The 19,021-nt window shown below is 40.3% G+C and overlaps 2 protein-coding genes across 3 annotated transcripts in view; both read left to right on the top strand.

The window, feature by feature from the left end:
* LOC311290649 (UDP-glucuronosyltransferase 2A1-like) overlaps positions 1–19,021 on the top strand; it is a 38,881-nt gene that overhangs the window by 10,109 nt on the left and 9,751 nt on the right. The window contains exon 2 of one of the 2 annotated variants that reach the window (XM_084409265.1): positions 421–487. The exons of the other annotated variant lie outside the window; for it this stretch is intronic. The gene's annotated coding sequence lies outside the window, so the exon portion shown is untranslated. The remainder of the gene's footprint in view (positions 1–420; positions 488–19,021) is intronic. 2 annotated transcript variants of the gene reach the window in all.
* LOC311290650 (UDP-glucuronosyltransferase 2A2-like) lies at positions 427–7,560 on the top strand. The gene is made up of 2 exons (XM_084409267.1): positions 427–487; positions 5,482–7,560. Exon 2 carries the CDS (start codon positions 5,487–5,489, stop codon positions 7,080–7,082), a length of 1,596 nt encoding a protein of 531 aa, XP_084265393.1. The 5' UTR covers positions 427–487; positions 5,482–5,486; the 3' UTR covers positions 7,083–7,560.

Raw genomic sequence — 19,021 nt, 5'->3', positions numbered from 1 at the left:
TTCAAACAGAGATAAGTTTCTTTAACCTTTCTCAAATGGATCTATGAGTCTAAAATCTAACTTAACTAACTTTTCCCTCATGAACTCTCATTCCCTCATGTGATCTTTCATTCCCTCATTGCCCTCATTTTCAAGTTTACCATCCAGATTCTGATAGTAGGCAGTCAAATGAGCACCGAGCCAAAGTACTCTTTAATCAATCATTATTTTGTTTTATAATAAGCAAGTGTTCAAATGGATAGTTAGGGTGTTGAGAAGTAGTAGAAATTATTTCCAGTAGATTTGATATCACTAGCAAATTTACATGCGAGTAAACATATATATGTTCCAAATAGATCATGTTACAAATAAACTTTGCACTTTGGACTTTCTGTGGGTTGCTCACTACATTTAATGCTTAAGTTGTTTGCTCATTTTCAGGAGTAATATGCCAAGATAAAGATATCGGCACCGAACAAAGAAGAGGCATATGCCAGTCAATATAACTGTAAGTAATCTACAATTTATGGATTAAAACAACAGGCTTTTTTAGCAAAAGTGTATACATTCAAAATAAATGTGAAATTTCCATTATTTTAGGGATCATCTTTAGTTTTCTACAGTTTCAAGAATTCATTCAACATTTTTCAAATAGTTTCCCTTATGAAAAAGTATACTTCAATGTGTTTTTTTTATTTTTTTATGAAGTATACATTTTATGAAGTATACTTAAGTAATGTTCAAGTATATTTTTAAGTATACTTTATGTAGTAAGTATACAATATCAATGTACTAGTTGTAAACTTGTTAGTGTACTATTTCAATATGGTTTGGGATTAAATTGGCTGACTTTTTAGTATATAAAATATACATTTAAGTGTACTATAAGTGTTACAGTAGCAAACTTTAAGTGCACAACTAGGTCACATCTATGTTTCTCATTTGTACTGCATCTGTACTACAAGTGAACTTATAAGAATAATAGTAGTTTACTATTTTAATATTTTTTTTTTGTTTATAAAAGGACACTTTTAAGTATACTCTCAGTAAACTACTAGTTTAGTTTAGCAGTTTTATACTGCAAGTATAATTGTTTGTTTTCTTTAAGTGAACCTAAAATTATACTTAAATTACTATATATATTATTGTTGCACTTTAAATATACTACCATGTTCCAATTAGGTATTATTTTTTTATACTTGAAATATACCTTTAACTGTATTGTTTTTAAAAGACCAGTTCTAGCTTCATACATACTTTTTTTTTTATCAACATTTGAATGTGGGTAAGTTTGAAGGGGTCATATAATGCCATTTTTGTACAAGTTATTATGATTCTTTAGGGTCTAAATGAAAAAGTTTGTAATACACTTTAATTAAAAATTCTCATTAGTATTGTAAGAAAACACTCATTTTACCTGGTCAAAAACAGCTGTTTTCAGCATGCCATCTAAGTGCATGTATCTTTAAATGATAATGAGCTTTTCTACAAATTGAGTTTGTAATAACACAATAACCATAACGCGTTGTTCATTATAAACTTGGGATTATGAATTATATTGAGAACGTTGTACATAGAAAACATGCCGTAATGTACCCTGAGTGTAAAACCTTAGCCGCATTCATCGTGAAGCGTGCAAGCGATTTGCAAAGATTAATATAAAGGTTAATAAAACGTTACACTCACTTCTTCTGGAGGTGCAGCAGGAACACAAATAGTTGGTACTGATCCTTTTTTCAGGAGCAGCTTCTTAACAAAACCAGCTTTATACTGACTCTCCTTTATAAAGCAGTCTGGTGAGAAATGATTTGCGCAAACATGAAAGCATTGACGTTGATCGTGGGGAATTTTCGCTTCGAAAACAAAACTCAGCCACTGCGTCTTCAGCGGTTCGGTTTTAGGAACATCAAAATGACTGCTGTGTTCGTTATTACAGCCAAGAACAGAACACCACAATCGCTTAGACGCCATTCTGCTCCAGCATATCAACAATGTCCACGCGGACTATGATGACAGCTCGCTCTGATGGCTGTCTATAAGAGCGGCCAAAGCAGCGTTAAATTAAGAGTGCCACAGTAGAGCTGTGGGATTTGTCTGAATGAATAGAGCATCGTGAGTTTCTCCAGTGGAGCCCTGGAGGGAAACAATAGCGTGATTCTGTGTTGAGCTGCATTAAGCATGACATGATGAGTCACATACGACTCAGTTGAACCAGAGTTTGAAGTTTACTGACGATTCAGTTTGAATCGTAACAGTGAGTGGTCTGAAATATCAAAAAACATTCACATATGCAATAATCCAGGTTACATTATTAAAGTTGTTGCAGTACTTAGTTTGTCCACAAGATGGCATTGAGAGCTCAGACATGGCATTAGCTATGAAAGACTGCGCAGTGCGACCTGATGCAGCCCCTGAAGTGAGACACAGGAAACAGAAATACTGCAAAAAAATTATAATAATGCAACTAAATATTACAAATATTATAAAATAACGTTATAACGTTTCATCTCGTCTCGTTTTGGTCAATGAAAATGAAGCATAGTTTTTAGTTGTAAACCACATTTAGTCTCGTTTTTATTCGTCAATAATATTGCATTATACATTTAATTATAGTTATCGTCACATGACCAGCATTTACGTTGCGTCACGTGATAAAGGTTCGTTGACGACGATATTTAGTCATAATTTTCGTTGTCGAAAGCAACACTACCTGTCTCTCACGACTCTCCAGTCTTTTGTCACCCAAGCCGTGGCATGGGCAGCCTCCGGGTGTGTCAAATTGGGTTTTGGAGACAATCAGATGAGGCTACTCTCCAGTTCACTTGTTCCAAAGAAGGATAGCAGCCTCAAGCCCATCCTCGATTTGAGATGTCTGAACCATGCCCTGTTAAGACAGCCATTCAGAATGTTAACTTTGAAATAAATCCTCTTGCAGGTTTGACCCAGGGATTGTTTTTATCAGTGGATCTCAAGGACGCATACTTTCATTTCCAGATCACAGACCGTTCTTCAGATTCATGTTTGAGGGGGTGGCTTACCAAGCCTGGCTTCGGGTAGCAAGGGGCTGGCCGCCACACTGGGGGGAGGGACCAATGTTCATGGGAGGTGGTCCGGCCTTGGCGGTACTCTCGCTTAGTAGGCTAATCTGTTTATTTAATTTGCATCTTTTTTCTATTGTATTTGTTCTATTCTTTGTCATTTTCATGCCTGCAAACTTGTCGCTTTTCGGCGACAATCGCCGTTTTCTTGGTCAATTGGGTCATTTACGTGAATCGCGTAGAACCGGAGAGTTTTTTTTCGGGGGGGTGGGGGGGGGTGTATATTGTTTCTCACAGTAACTGCCATGCAGGCTAGAATTGCGAAACATTATTGGATAATTCTTATAATTGACATTTCTCTGGGCCAATCGGAATCTTAGCACTTTTTCTCTTGGCCAATTGGAATCTTAGGACTTGCGTCCGAATCTTGAAGCACACAGCGTCAACTGAGCTGAGCTCGCCATTTGATGAGACGCCTGGCTACCGTGCGAGTCTAATGGAAACTCGCGCATGAATTTTCCTGCATTTTAGCGCCCACCAAAATGATTTTTTGTCCCGCCAAAGTCTTATTTGATCGGTGAGTAATGTAGATGAACGGCTGCGTTTGTGACAGGGCGTATGTTTAACTGAAAGAACGAGCAGAGAGAGAGAGAGCCGGTCGCGCACGCGCGCGCACTCTCTGTGTAAACGACTTCACCGTCTCCAAACTAGGCGCTGTGTTGCTCTCTCTCCCTCGCTCGCACATATTAATCAAAAATAAATCGACACGGTGGTAAAAGGTCGAAAGACCTTTTTTTTTCTGAATTACTGCTGGGTGTGAATTTTGCTAAATAAGTTTCCTTATCTTCTCTGAAAAGCGTTCTGGATATTCAGCTGACTTAAACAACACTTTAATTAAACGAAATAAAACTATACAGTGATGAAATGTTTTTATGTTGACACAAATCTTGGATGTCAGTGTCCTAACTGCTGGGATAATCACACAACGCGCACGACATGTCCAATTCGCGAACTAATGACTCCTTTGAACCGATTCATAAATTAATGAATGGTTAACAACTAATCTTTCCAACAGTGAACTCAGGTGACGTCTGAATCGGTGTAACTAATCAGTAACACTTTACAATAAGGTTATATTTATTACATAAATTATATAAAAAAGTACAGTTTGCTAACTCAAGCTTAAACTTCAAAATAAAGAAAACCACTTGTTTAAAAAAAAAAAAAAGCATATGACCACATTTTTCCACACAGTGCTATCAAGAATCGATAAGAGAATCGATAAAGAATTGGATCGATAATCAGAATCGTCAGTGGCATTATTATTGATAAAATCTTATCAATTCCCATCCCTATGTGAAGACCGTAAAATTATAATCAAACATTAAAGAACATACATGTTTTTTTTAAGAGTTTTTTTTTTTTTTTAAGAGTTAAAAGATTAAAACATTTTGCTAACATTAGGTCTTATTGTGTCACTGTCAGTCTTTTTACATCAGTGCAAAACTAGGGTATGCAGATTAATTATTATTATTATTATTATTATTATACATTATTCATCAGCATGCATTGATTAATCCCATGGCATGTAGCAAAAAAAAACATGCCATCACCCCCCCCTGTTGCTTTAGACTGTTGCTTCTTTAACAGTGATACTGGTCTGAAAGACCAGATTAAGGGGTTGGGTGTCCTTTTGGGGGTTTTATGAACGCATTGAAAGGGGCACCCTTACAAAGTGTTGCTTAGGGCCCCCAGAAGTCTAGGACCGGCACTTTGGGTGGAGCTTGAGCACCACCAAACTGACCATCATATGGCTGATTGCCTGGGCCGAAGTCTTAGTAGGGCGCAGAGCAAGGTCTTTTGCGCTGCGCAGCTCCTTGAAAGCAGCAAGGTCTGGAATGGAGTCATTCATAGTGCAGAGGAGTTTGGCTTGAAACACTTGAAGGACCGCCATCGTGTGGAGATTGGATCCAGCTTGACAGGCCACAGAGTAGGCTCTGGCCAGAAGGCAGATATGGCCCTGCATGGCTTAGATGGATGAACAGCCTTGGATTTTCATCCCAGGGCCGTGGGCGGGCAGAGTTGGGCCAGAGTGAGCTCACTAATGCCGCTTTTCCACCGAAATTTCCCTGGAACAATTTGTCCCAGGAACTTTTTTCCCAGGAACCTTTTTTGCCCCAGACCGGTTGCTTTCTGCGTTTACACTACATCTGTTCACATTTTCAGATGAATTCATGAATGAGTTTAAGAGTAACCATCTGAATTATTTTGCCTGGTTTGCCTGACAAGGCATTTCGATAACGAGGTGACACAAATAAACCCTGGCTACTACTCTACATCTATTTCATTTCTTTATTTTGTTACGTCAGTACTGCACAGTGTCGGCAACATTATTATTACCAGAAGTAACTACACAAATAATATTATCCAAAATTACGTGATCCAATTATTTTATCATTTACAGGTAAGATGACACCATTTTCTAAGAACATGGATTCTGTCTCTCTCTGGATAACAGTCGTAATTATTTTTGGTTCTCTCTGTGATGGTGGCAAAATCTTGGTGGTGCCTGTGGAGGGAAGTCACTGGGTGAACATGGACATCCTCATCAAGGCTTTACATGGTCAAGGGCATAGCATTGATGTAATACGCACCTATAATAGCTGGTTTGTAAAGGAGAATTCAACTTATTACAACTCTATAACCATACCAAACACCAAAGGAATGGATGAAGAATTTCTTGAAGACATGCTCTCCAAACTAATCGAACACGAAAAAGGAAAAAGGTACTGGCTCAGCGCTGTATGGCTGAGTTTGGATATGGTTAGTGACATGTATGAAATGCATAAAATGATATGTCAGCTTATAACAAACATGTTTGAAAGTGAGGAAATTATGAAGGTACTGCATGAAAAACAGTATGATCTGATGCTTACGGATCCGGCATGGGGTGCAGGCATTCTCCTGGCTCATGAGCTCAAGTTACCCATGGTATATAATGTGAGATGGACCCCTACTGGTGAGGGACACTTTGACATCGCTCCTTCACCAATGTCTTACATCCCTATCACAGGATCTGGAAACACTGGCAAAATGAACTTCTTTCAACGGGTAAAAAACGTTTTCCACTATTTCCTAATGGCCTTTCAGTACAGCTATTTTAATTTGCCACAGTACCAAGCACTTTGTGACAAATATTTCCATCCGCCTGTAAGTTTTTATGAACTTCTCCAGGGGGCTGATATATGGCTTATGAGGGTTGATTTTGTTTTTGAATTTCCACGTCCAACCATGCCAAATATCATCTACATTGGAGGCTTTCAGTGTAAACCAGCAAAGGCCCTTCCACATGATCTGGAAGACTTTATGCAAAGTTCTGGAGAGCATGGAGTTATCATCATGTCTTTAGGGGCGTTTATCAGTGCCCTACCAGATGATTTAACAGCTGAAATAGCTACTGCTTTTGCTCGGCTCCCGCAAAGGGTAATTTGGAGATACACTGGAAAGAGACCATCTACTTTGGGGAACAACACATTACTGGTTGACTGGATGCCACAGAACGATCTTCTAGGGCATCCAAAGACTAAAGTTTTTGTTGCACATGGCGGAACCAATGGGGTTCAAGAAGCTTTGTACCATGGTATTCCAGTGGTTGGAATTCCATTCTTTTTTGACCAGTATGACAATCTTCTTCGGTTGCAAGAAAGGGGAGGAGCCAAGATCGTTTCCATCGCAACTTTAGATAAAAACACACTGCATGCAGCCATACAGGAAGTAATCAATGAACCATCTTACAGACTGAGTATGCAGAGACTCTCTCATCTGCACAGAGACAAGCCAGTTAAACCCTTGGATAGCGCCCTCTTTTGGATTGAGTTTGTAATGAGACACAAAGGTGCTGCTCACCTACGTACAGAGTCCTACAAACTGCCTTGGTACTCCTATTACTCAGTAGATGTTGCAGTTACATTGTTTGCAGTTGTTTTGATATTCACTCTCTTTCTATTTTTAACCATTAGATTTGTGTGTGGCAAGTGTTGCAGCAGAAAAAGGAAAACTGAGTGACATATTTGCATATTAAAGGGTCATGAAGAAATAAACCAAATTTCCTGTAATTTTAAGTGAGTTATGAGTGTTGAACATCATAGAAATTAATTACTATCTGTTAGTTTTGAATGTCGGAGAAAGGTAGTTAATTTTAAACATTTTCAACTTCCATGTAGGATAAATTTGTCTTTGTGTGAGTATTTACGGGCCTTTAACCGATCAAAAAGCTTATAAAAACCCTGCAAAATAAGCATCAAAAGTTATCAAAGATGCAACAGCGTGTTCATATATCTTCTATGCAGAGAACAAATGTGAATGGCTGTGCATTATTTGTGCATTAAATTACAGCTGTCACAGGATATGTATGTATTTGTGTAATTTACAGTGAGCTTACAAAACCTTGTGTGTTTTGTGTTGCATGTAATGGTAATTTGCATTGTGCACTTATGGGAAGATTTGATGCTTTTAATGAGATCGAAATAAAACTGTGAATCAGAAGCCGTTGCTGTGTTGTCTGTCTCTCCTCCGCTCAGCCATTTCCACTTCTGTCAAAACTATGGTGAAAACTGACTGCTGCTGAAACCAAGTAGGAAGAGCTGCAGACCGGAGCTCTCAAAATCTCCAAAACTAGGCAGCCAATTGACTTACATTTCAAAATAGTTAAAAAAAGTTTGTAAATGAATCATTATTTCTAGTTGATCTAAATAAAAAGTTATAAAACATGGTATATAAATAAAAATTTCTATATAAATACTGTAGATATTCTAAAATGGTTTAGTTTTGCTTTTATAAATTGAATGTGCATGATATTACAGATAACTTAATTTTCCTAAGTTGATTTGTGATAGGCCCATCTGTAATATTATACAGCAGATTTTTTGTGTTATATAGTATGTCAAGTTTACAGATGCAGAAAAGTTCCAGATATTAATAGTGTTATGTCATCACTGCTCATTTTCACAATATTTGTCAAATAAATAAATAAACTCATTTTATTTCACTTGTAGCGATTGCAAAGTGAAAAAAATACTTGCAATAATCCTGAAAAAAGCTTAAAGGGATAGTTCACACCGGCCGGTAATGAAAATTCTGTTCCCCTTCGTCAGTCATAACGTACGTTGTAGCAGTTTCCTGAAAGAGCATACACGGTTTGACATTGCGTCTTTTTCAAGATGTCAGTGTTCAGTGTGTAATCGCCCTTGCCCCGCCCCTGTGCCTGCCCGGATGTGTGTGATAAACTTTGGCAGTATGGAAGCATATTGGCGCCAATATGGCAAGCCAAACATGCCAAAATCTGCAGAAAAAGTTTTTCCTCTCTCACTACCCTTGGTGGTGGGGCGGCTGTGCTAATTGCAGACTGCCTCTTCCCTGCATGTGATGGCCACCCTACAAGTCTGTGGAAGGCCAAAACACTCAATGCACGAGGGTAGTTCTAAGTCGGGGTTGAGTTGCGCATAGTGACTGACCATGGTTTAAAGTCCATCTTTCAAGTTGAAGATCCCTGTGAATGAACGTGTGGATAAATAGTGCAGGTACTCGATTTGCGTGAAGAAATTAATCATAAATGTGCATTAAAAAAGCTTTTTAAAAGAAAGTGTGAGTAAAATTACTTACGCTGTAAAAAAAACGCTCTGATCGGAAGTGACGCAACGGCCGGTAAATCTCATCTCTTCGTAATGGAGTCAGACAGTGACGAGGTTGCAGTAGGGGTTAAAGTAAACTCTTACGATGGGCCATTGCCGTATAATTATGAGTCGCCTAGGCAAGAGAGAGGTCAGGCAGAGTTAAGGGGAAGGGTAAATGGACAGAGGAGAGAGATAGAGTTGTGGTGTGAGGAGAATCGGTGGAGAATTGGGCAGGTGTCTTGGTGAGTGACCACAGGCTATAGCTAATTGTGGCTAACGTTGTCTCCATGTTTATCACATTGCAGTATCTTTAATAAATCATATTTACCAATATTGCTGTCGACTTTGTTGTTTTTCAAGCATCCATGTAGATTGTCACCATATGCAACGTGTCTTAAAATGTTGAATTTAGATCCCAGATTCTAAATTAATGCTGTAGGCTATAACGTTAGCTTACATCTGTGACGGTCAGCTAGTCTGGACATGGATGGAAAAGCTGTGCATTTCTGCACAACATAGTTTATCGTGAAATTTTGTCTCGTCTTTTTACAGTGCATATTTACATAAGCTTTAGGAAGTAAGTAGGTAGTCTACATGTCGTTTCTTACAAGGTCTTACACCAACCACTAGAGCTACAAGGAAGGAGAGTGAGTTTATCTTAGCACATTTTGTTTAACAGGTGCTTGTGTGGTAGATGTGAGGCTATGCCATCAGCAGTGGAGAGTGTGTGCTGTAGGGAGGTCGACGCCTATTGGTCCCTTGTCCAAACCCTAGATCCCCCAGAAGACATTACCTGCCTCACACTCCATCCAGGGTTTGAAGCATCCTGTCTGAATCCTTTTGTGCTGCAGATAGCATACATGAACTTCAGACAGGAGCATGGCCCTCTCCAAGCCAGCAGACCAGAGTATGTTTTGAGCAAAAATTATTTCACACTGCAATTTAAAGAACCAGCTTTTCTACACCAAAATAGTAAATCATGGTAAGCAGGTTTTTAAACTCAGTGGTTTCCATATACTTACTATAAAAACCATTTTGGTGTTGTGTAGTACAGTAGAATATCAGCCAACAGGACATGCAATATTTACCATTGGAATTGTTTACTATGAAAACATGGTGTGATCAAAATGTAATTATGTCCCAATCTCCACCACAGGCAGTTCCGATACACAGCATACAGGCAGGTTGTCCGCTGGGCGTACGGAATACTAGGCAGGAACATTAGGAAAGCCATACCTTTGTGTGTTGTGTCAGCAATAAGGAGGCAGTTTGCAGAGGAGGGACAAACATACAAAGGTTTCCAGTGGCCCCGCTTGGAAGACGATTAATAAATCCATAATGAAACAAACTGTACTGGTAAAATTGATCTTTTATAAGATGTTAAAGCGTGAGTGTCGTGCGAGATGGAGGCTGACTGCCTCATCCTTGGCACTGAGAGATTCCAGCTCTTCTGGTTCCTCCTCAGAGGACTCGCTCAACATCTCCTCCCCTGGACTCCATGACATATCACCAGAATGGTTGATAATATCAGAAAATGACCATTCATCATCACTTTGTTCAGGACTGGCCAGTGGAGTTGATCTGCGACCATCTGAGGCTTTACCTGTACAGATAGATGAAAGAGATTCATCTTAATAATTGTTCACCATTGTACATTCATTGGCAACAACACATGCACTATCTAATGCATCCCTGTACAAAATATATTTTTCTAACATTATGAAGTTAATCATTTTTAATGTTTACTGTCTGAAAAGTGTAAATTACAAAATAGTAACCATGGAGATCATGAAAAATGTTGACATGTAATCCTTATTTGTGATTGTATATGGCATGTATGGTGAATGCTAGATATAAGCTAACTACCTAATGAACGATGTAAACCTCTTATGTTGCACTGTGATCCACGATGGACCACTACTGGCTCAGGGTCCGTTGTAGAGATGTCTCCATCTCCATCATCTTCAGGATCTGAAGTGGCAGTTGCACCCGCCCCGTCTTTGCTGGCAGCACTCTCTCCCAAAATCTACTTTGAACTTTAAAAAATGTACTCCTTTCATGAAAATCCCCCATTCATTCATTATTTAAAAGACTGCTAATCTTTTCTAAATCTTTTCAAAGTAGTCCCGAGCTGCATTCCCTCGCATGTGCCCTGTTGATACCAGCTTCACAGAGAGAGAGCGCCCAGGTCGCGCGCGCGCCAGGCGAAAGTGTAAAGCATTACTTGGATGCGTTTTGGAGACGGTGAAGTCTTGTTTACACTTTTTGCTCCGAAGAGAGAGAGTGCGCGCGCGCGACAGGGGCTCTCTCTCTCTGTTCGTTCTTACAGTTACACATGCACAGTGTCACAAGCGTAGCAGTTCATCTATTACTCACCGATCAAATAAAGCTTTGGCGGGACAAAAATTCACTTTGGCGGGCACTAAACCAAGTTCAATGCAGGAAAATTCATGCGTGAATTTAACCGAGTAGTAGGCTAACGTTACATGAACCTGCATGCACTCGCACAAATGCGACCACAAAAATTTTAACTCGCACATTCTCAGAAAATGGTCGCAGTCTGGAACCCTGTCTTATTAGTTCAATAAAATAAGTGTAAGGAGGCTCATGTGCAGCCTCACGGGGTGTAAACAAGAGTAAGCTGACGGCAGCTAACGTTAGCAGCTAGGTGGGCTTTCGTGCCTTGCCTTCATGGTGCTAATGTTAACTTTTTAAGTCAGGCCAAGACTAATCCATTATAACATCAAGAAAAATACATTCTCAGAAATTACATGCCGAGCTACATTTCGATGCAACAATTTGTATAAAGTATTATAAGACTTACTGTGCAAAGCTCCCGTTTTCGGCGCGCAGATTCTCTGCTAGTGCTAACGGACTCTTCACTCCCACCAGATTTTGCTGGTGGACTTGCATGCACCGATGGGACAGCTCCATTTGCCAGCCTAACCCACTCTCTTCGTCGAAATCCCATGCGACATTCCATAAGATCTCCTTGGTTGTAGTTGTCCGGTGTGAAGTGTTTTTCACATACCACCGTGTGTCTTGTCACCGAGGAGGCAGCGAAATTGCTTCTCTTTGCCTGGACGAAACGTATCCAAGCACGGAAATCTTTGTGTTTCTTGTTTGGAAATCGGTGGACCCGATGGCCAGACAAGTTGGAGTTGTTGCATCCAAAACAAACACAAGAATTCACCATTGTGACAACTCAAACTTACTATATAATAACGATAACGACAAGCTCTCTTTTCTGTTACCACCTCTCAGACTACGTAAACCCACACTGAGAACCAGGTCCAGGGCAGCAGCGCCCCCGCCTTTGTTTGCCTGTCGTTACGTCATATGACGTGTTCTCTGGAAAAGGGCGTTTTTTTTAAGCCTAGCTTAGAATAGGTACACTTTTTCCTTAATTTCTGCCCGTGGGTGTTGTAAAACATATGTATTCTTATGTATGTCTTTTTGAATTGACATTTTTCATACAAGATTCTGTATAAATTAAGTTATAAAATTAAATTCAAAGATGGCCTTTAAGTCACAGCGCTGGCCCTCGGTCAGATGACCTGTCTCCTGTCTCAGCAGCCCTGAGACTGTCGACCCAGAGTCAGCTGCTCTTTCCTGGTGGAGGGCCAGGTGGAGAATCTTTTGTTTAATCAAATTCTGTCCCGCCGCAAACAACGTCTCAGTCAAGTCAAGTCATCTTTATTTATATAGCGCTTTTTACAATACAGATTGTATCAAAGCAGCTTCACAGTGATAACATGAAAATAAAGTTTGTTTCTAGAAGAAGATTGCATCATCGTCCACCTTAAGTAAGTCAGATCAATAATATTTCTGAATATTAAATGTCCCCAACTAAGCAGGCCAAAAGCCAAGGCAACAGTGGCAAGGAACCAAAACTCCATCAGGTGACAGAATGGAGGAGAAACCAGGCTCAGTTGGGGGCCAGTTCTCCTCTGGCCAACGAGCGAACAGTGTATGATTATGATCCAGCCAGCATTACAGGTCAGAAGTCAGATTAGATCAGAACATGCAGAATATTTATCCTGTTCCATCTGGTTGGAAGTCAGAGTCATCACACCGGTATGGAGACGAGTTTGTTGAGGATCAGTGCTGATGGCTGTCGTGTCGATGAGGCCTTCACAGGGCTGATGAGGCTGGCACTTCAGGATGCGTCATGGATGGGTCTAGGTGCAGGTCCACCATCTGATCTGGATATGGCCGGGATCCAGCTGACTTCAGTAAACAGGGAAGGGACTGGTTGACACTTCAGGACTGCGTTGTCATTGTGTCCAGGCGCAGGTCCTTCATCAGATCTGGATACGGCCTGGATCCGGCAGACTGCCGTAAACCTCGGATAAACAGAGAGACTAATATTAGCGTAGACGCCATCCTTCTTATGATGTAACAAGTACATCAGGATTTACGGGGAGTGTTCCCGGTTCTGGCTGACCTAAACTATGCAACCTAACATTGAATTGTACATAACATATACATATAACACTGAGTCAGCGGTACCCAAATTCTCAGTAAGAGCAGCTTCTCTATCTCTGGGTCTCAAGAGGGCGCGGATGGCAGTGAGCGGCGCTTCCATGCCTTGCCACTCCCGCCCCCCTCTATCGCCAGCGGGCAGCAATGTGCGTTTCAGGGATGCCTCCTGAGTCGAGTCCCTGTGTTCCACCTCGCTGCTCCACCCCGGTTATGTCCGTGGTCCCGTTGGTCCCACTTGCATGGTGTGTGGAAGCCTGGCTAGCGCCCCCAGCCCGTCTCGCTGGCTCATCTGTACCATCAGACTCGGCTATGCGATTCAATTCGCCCGGCGCCCTCGCAAGTTCAGGGGCATTCAGTTCACCTCTGTGTGGAGCAGCGATGCCCCTGTCTTGCGGGCAGAGATCTGTCCTACTGGTGAAGGACATGATCGAGCTGGTCCCTCCAGCTGATATGAAGACAGGGTTCGACAACCCCTAATTCACTGTACCCAAGAAAGGTGGTGGGTTATGGTCAATCTTGGAACTGCAAACCTTGAGTCGGGCCCTGCTCAAGCTCCCGTTCAAGATGTTAACGCAGAAACGCATTTTCAAATGCATCCGTCCCCGAGATTGGTTTGCAGTGATCGACCTGAAGGACGCTTACTTTCATGTCTCGATTCTCCCTCGACACTGACCGTTCCTGCGCTTAGTGTTCGAGGGACAGGCATATCAGTAGAAAGTCCTACCCTTCGGGCTGTCCCTGTCGCCCCGCATTTTTATGAAGGTCGCGGAGGCAGCCATCGTTCCACTCAGAGAGCACGGAGAGAATGTTCGCATTCTCAACTATCTCGACGACTGGCTGATTATGGCTCAGTCCCTGGATCAGTTGTGCGAACACAAGGACATGGTGCTCAGCCTGTTGAGACTTCGGGTCAACTGCGAAAAGAGCAAACTCTCTCCGGTGCAGAGGATCTCTTTTCTCAGTATGGGGTTGGACTCGGTCAACCAGACAGCGTGACTCACAGAGGAGCGCGTCCTGTCAGTGTTGAACTGCTTGAGTACGATCAAGAGCAGGACAACGGTCCCACTGAAATTTTTTAGAGGCTCCTGGGGCATATGGCATCCGCAGTCGCAGTAACACTGCTCGGGTTGCTTCATATGAGACCACTTCAGGTCATGTTCCAAGAACATTTAAACTGGCAGTTATAAAACCGCTCATTAAGAAACCACAATTAGATCATAATAACATAGCAAATTATAGACCCATTTCAAATCTTCCATTTATGTCTAAAATATTAGAAAAAGTGGTGTCCACTCAATTGTGTTCTTTCTTGCAAGAAAATGATATCTATGAAAAGTTTCAGTCAGGATTCAGACCGCACCAACTGCGCTCGTTAAAATCACAAATGATTTACTTTTAGCTTCTGACCAAGGCTGTATCTCAATACTAGTTTTACTTGGTCTTAGTGCTGCGTTCAATACTATAGATCACACAATACTCTTAGATCGACTACAAAATTATACTGGTGTTCAAGGACAAGCATTAAGCTGGTTCAGATCATACTTATCTGACCGCTACCATTTTGTCTATTTAAATGGAGAAAAATCGATCATAACTCCAGTAAACTATGGAGTGCCACAGGGATCTGTGTTAGGCCCTCTATTATTCTCAGTATATATGATGCCACTTGGAAATATTATAAGGAAACATGGAATTAGTTTCCATTGTTATGCTGATGACACTCAAATATATATTTCATCACGGCCAGATGAAAACACTAAATTATCCAAATTGACAGAGTGTGTTAAAGATATAAAAGATTGGATGACGCGTAATTTTCTTTTATTAAATCCAGACAAAACAGAGGTACTACTTATCGGTTCAAAAAACCGCCCACAAAACCTCTCGCAATACAACTTTAATATAGTAGGATGTCCTGTTACTTTATCCTCTACAGTAAAAGACCTTGGTGTTATACTCGATTGCAACCTGTCTTTCAAAAATCATATTTCTTATGTTACAAAAAACGCCTTTTTCCACCTTAGAAACATTGCTAAGCTACGTAATATGCTATCAGTTTCTGATGCAGAAAAGTTAGTTCATGCATTCATGACCTCGAGACTAGATTACTGTAATGCTTTATTAGCCGGTTGTCCTGCATCCTCAATTAACAAGCTACAGTTAGTCCAGAATGCCGCCGCTAGAGTTCTTACTAGATCAAGAAAATATGATCATATAACACCGATTTTATCATCACTGGATTGGTTACCTATAAAGTTCCGTATTAATTACAAGGTATTGCTACTGACTTATAAAGCCCTAAACGGCTTAGCTCCAGTCTATTTAACGGATCTTCTATCGCCCTATAATCCATCACGCTCTTTAAGATCACTTAATTTAAGGCTTTTGGTCATACCTAGGATATCCAGAACCACCAAAGGAGGGAGAGCATTTTCACATTTAGCTCCAAAACTCTGGAATAGCCTTCCTGATAGTGTTCGTTGCTCAGACTCGCTCTCCCAGTTTAAAACTAGATTAAAGTCGCATCTCTTCAGCCAGGCATTCATATAATATTTTTAATCTTACAGTTCAAATTACAATCCGGCCTCTAGTTAATAAATGCCAGAGGAGAACTGGCCCCCGACTGAGCCTGGGTTCTCCCAAAGTTTTTTTTCTCCATTGGGTCACCTGATGGAGTTTTAGGACACCATTAGGTCACTTGATAGAGTTTTTCGGTTCCTTGCCACTGTTGCCTTTGGCTTGCTCAGTTGGGGATATTCTGGGTATATCTAATTTGATTTTATCAATAAATTCCACTAGAAACAAACCTTGTTGTACTATTTTAATTTAATACTGTGAAGCTGCTTTGATACAATCTGTATTGTGAAAAGTGCTATACAAATATACTTGACTTGACTTGACTTGACTTGACTTCAGCACTGGCTTCACGGCCGAGTCCCGAGATGGGCGTGGCAGAGCGGTACGTACCGGGTGCCCTACAACAGTTCACCTGTGGTCCGTACGGACAGCACTGCGACCATTGCGTACATCAACTGACAAGGTGGTCTACGCTCCCGCCGCATGTTGCAACTCGCCCGCCATCTCTACCTATGGAGTCAGAAGATCAGGTAGTGAACCTGCAAGTGCTGCCCTCGGAGGAGGCAGACCCAGCCCTGGCTTTTTTCTTGCGGTTTTACGTGGACATAATGCAATGCTTTAGGACCTCAGACCAGCTCTTTTTCTGTTACAAAGGCCAGCAAAATGGAAAGGCTGTCTCCAAGCAGTGGTTAGCCCAGTGGCCAGTAGCACGAAGGACCCGTTCTTATTGTCGGCTTGCAACGCCACTCCCGCCCTGCTGGGCCGGATGCATGCGTCTATTTGCTCCAGTAGTGTTCCCCAGAAATGGCTAACCCTATGGAGTTCCTCCGTCACCCCTGCGGCAGTCAGACGTTGCGAAGCGTCTGACGCCAGGCCTACACTCGTATGCATTGTGGAACCTGTGCTAGGCTGGGTGTCCATAGTTAGCGTTCCCTGCGTCAACCCCATATGTGTATTCCTCTACGATCAGCGTACGTAATAGTGACTCTATTTCCTATTCATCAGTCATGACCAGAGGTGTCAAGTAACGAAGTACAAATACTTCATTACCTTACTTAAGTAGAAATTTGGGGTATCTATACTTTACTGGAGTAATTATTTTTCAGACGACTTTTTACTTCTACTCCTTACATTTTCACGCAATTATCTGTACTTTCTACTCCTTACATTTTAAAAATAGCCTTGTTACTCCTATTTAATTTCGGCTTGTTTTCATTCCAGCTTGTCGTCGTTAAAAAAAGAAAATTGGCCAATTACACAAACGGTTTAGATCTGAGTCCCGCCTCCTGAATACACATCGCTAAACTGATTGGCGTTGTGGTGTCTTTCTAACTTGTGAGAGGCTGTAGTCACATTTGGTTGTGCGAAGCGCCAAAACTCCTCCGAAGGAAACCTAGATGCGGTAAGCGAGGGCGAAATCGGGGCAAATCGCGTCAAATATTGATTCACACACAGAGAGAGAGAGAGAGAGAGAGAGAGAGAGAGAGAGAGAGCATTAATTGCATTTTTTTTCCTTACATTACTTTTACTTTTATACTTTAAGTAGTTTTGAAACAAGTACTTTTATACTTTTACTTGAGTAAAAAGCTTGAGTTGATACTTCAGCTTCTACAGAAGTCTTTTTAAACCCTAGTATCTATACTTCTACCTGAGTAATGAATGTGAATACCTTTGACACCTCTGGTCATGACGTACGTCTCCATACCCTCCTCGGTGAACGAGGGTTACCATACGTAACTGAGACATTATAATTTACTCACTCTCAAGTTGTTCCAAACCTGTGTGAATTTCTTTCTTCTGTTGAACATAAAAGAAGATATTTTGAAGAATGTTGATAACCAAACTCTTTTAGTGCCTATTGACTTCAATTGTATGGATAAAAATAAAATAAAAATAGACATTTCTTAGAATAAATTCTGTCCAACAGAAAAAAGTCATATTTGGAACAACATGAGGGTTAGTAAATGATGACAGAATTAAAATTTGTAGGTGAACTATCCCTTTAAGATACATTTTAATGTTGGCCCCCTAAAAGCACAAGTGATAATGTAATGTTAATTAGATAAACCAAACAAAATACAGAACTTTCAAAAACACTCAGCAATGTGATTATTTTATTGAGTGTGATAGGCAGTGGGTTTAATCAGTGACATTATTACTAGATTTGCTATCTGGCTCCTTCTTGTCACCTCCTCAACCTGCTGCCTTGGTGTTTTTTTACATGTAGAAAAGGCACACACAAAAAAAAAAAAAAAAAAAAAAAAAAAATCACATATTACAAAATATTAATATTATTATTTCATGGTGACTTTAACATCACCCATGTGAGAAATACGTCAGTTGTCCAGTACAGCAGATGGCAGTGCTCCTAAAAAGTGGATAGCCATTAACACCTTTACCCAACATCCCCATTTTGGCAAGTGGGGCATAAATGACATATCTGCTCATAAGTCATTCTGAATGGACACATAACCAACATATATTTAGAATGTCAACACTTTAGAGTTTACAGTTTAAGACTCAATTACTCAGACTGTTATTAATATGGAGATATATAAGCTCAAACATAAAAAAATATATATATATGAATATAATTTTTAAATGTATAAAAATATGTGAATGTAGTATAACAACTTATAATATAACCACCATTAAACTGAAGACACGAGTGTGGTCATGCTTAATTTCAGATCTGAGGATGATATCTCTAAAACTATGAATTTTACATTGTGAGTTTTTAGAGAAGGCTGATAAGATGCTAATAAAATATTGTATTGCCCTTTAAACACCCATTTGCAGTCTATTATCTAATGTCTGGCAAGGATAACTGCTCAATTCATGTTCTATTGTTCTCACTTCACAGAACTTTCACACCTCTGCTGGGATGAGATTTAATCTTCATTTATTTTTGTTATTCTTTTGTTTGTATTCAGCCATTATTAGCCTTTATTGCCCATCTACACCACTTTCATCCTACTATAGTCTACATTAATGTAACAAATACGACTCTGGGTAAATGCGAATTAGCTCAAGGATATAGGGAATTTTGGAAATATTAATAATTATAACTCATGGTCATAATAATTCAGAAATCGCATGTACATTTATTTTATCAATTGTCGAGATTACCTTGTTCTGTAACTGGTTTGGTCATCAGTCATTCGTCCAGCGAATAAATGTGAGATTATCACAGTTAAGAAGGGGTATCCCTTTACAAACTCCAAGAAAGTTTTATCTTCTGACCACGAACATAAAACCTTTGGGTTTATA

The sequence above is a fragment of the Rutilus rutilus genome, assembly GCF_951802725.1.
Source record: "Rutilus rutilus genome assembly, chromosome: 5".
In the NCBI taxonomy this organism is placed as follows: domain Eukaryota; kingdom Metazoa; phylum Chordata; class Actinopteri; order Cypriniformes; family Leuciscidae; genus Rutilus; species Rutilus rutilus.
Note: the sequence above shows the minus strand (reverse complement) of the source record. Positions and strands in the feature narration are given on the sequence as shown.

Bases quoted from the DNA above. Each gene is read 5' to 3' on its own strand.
- LOC311290650 (XM_084409267.1), top strand. From the start codon at position 5,487: ATGACACCATTTTCTAAGAACATGGATTCTGTCTCTCTCTGGATAACA.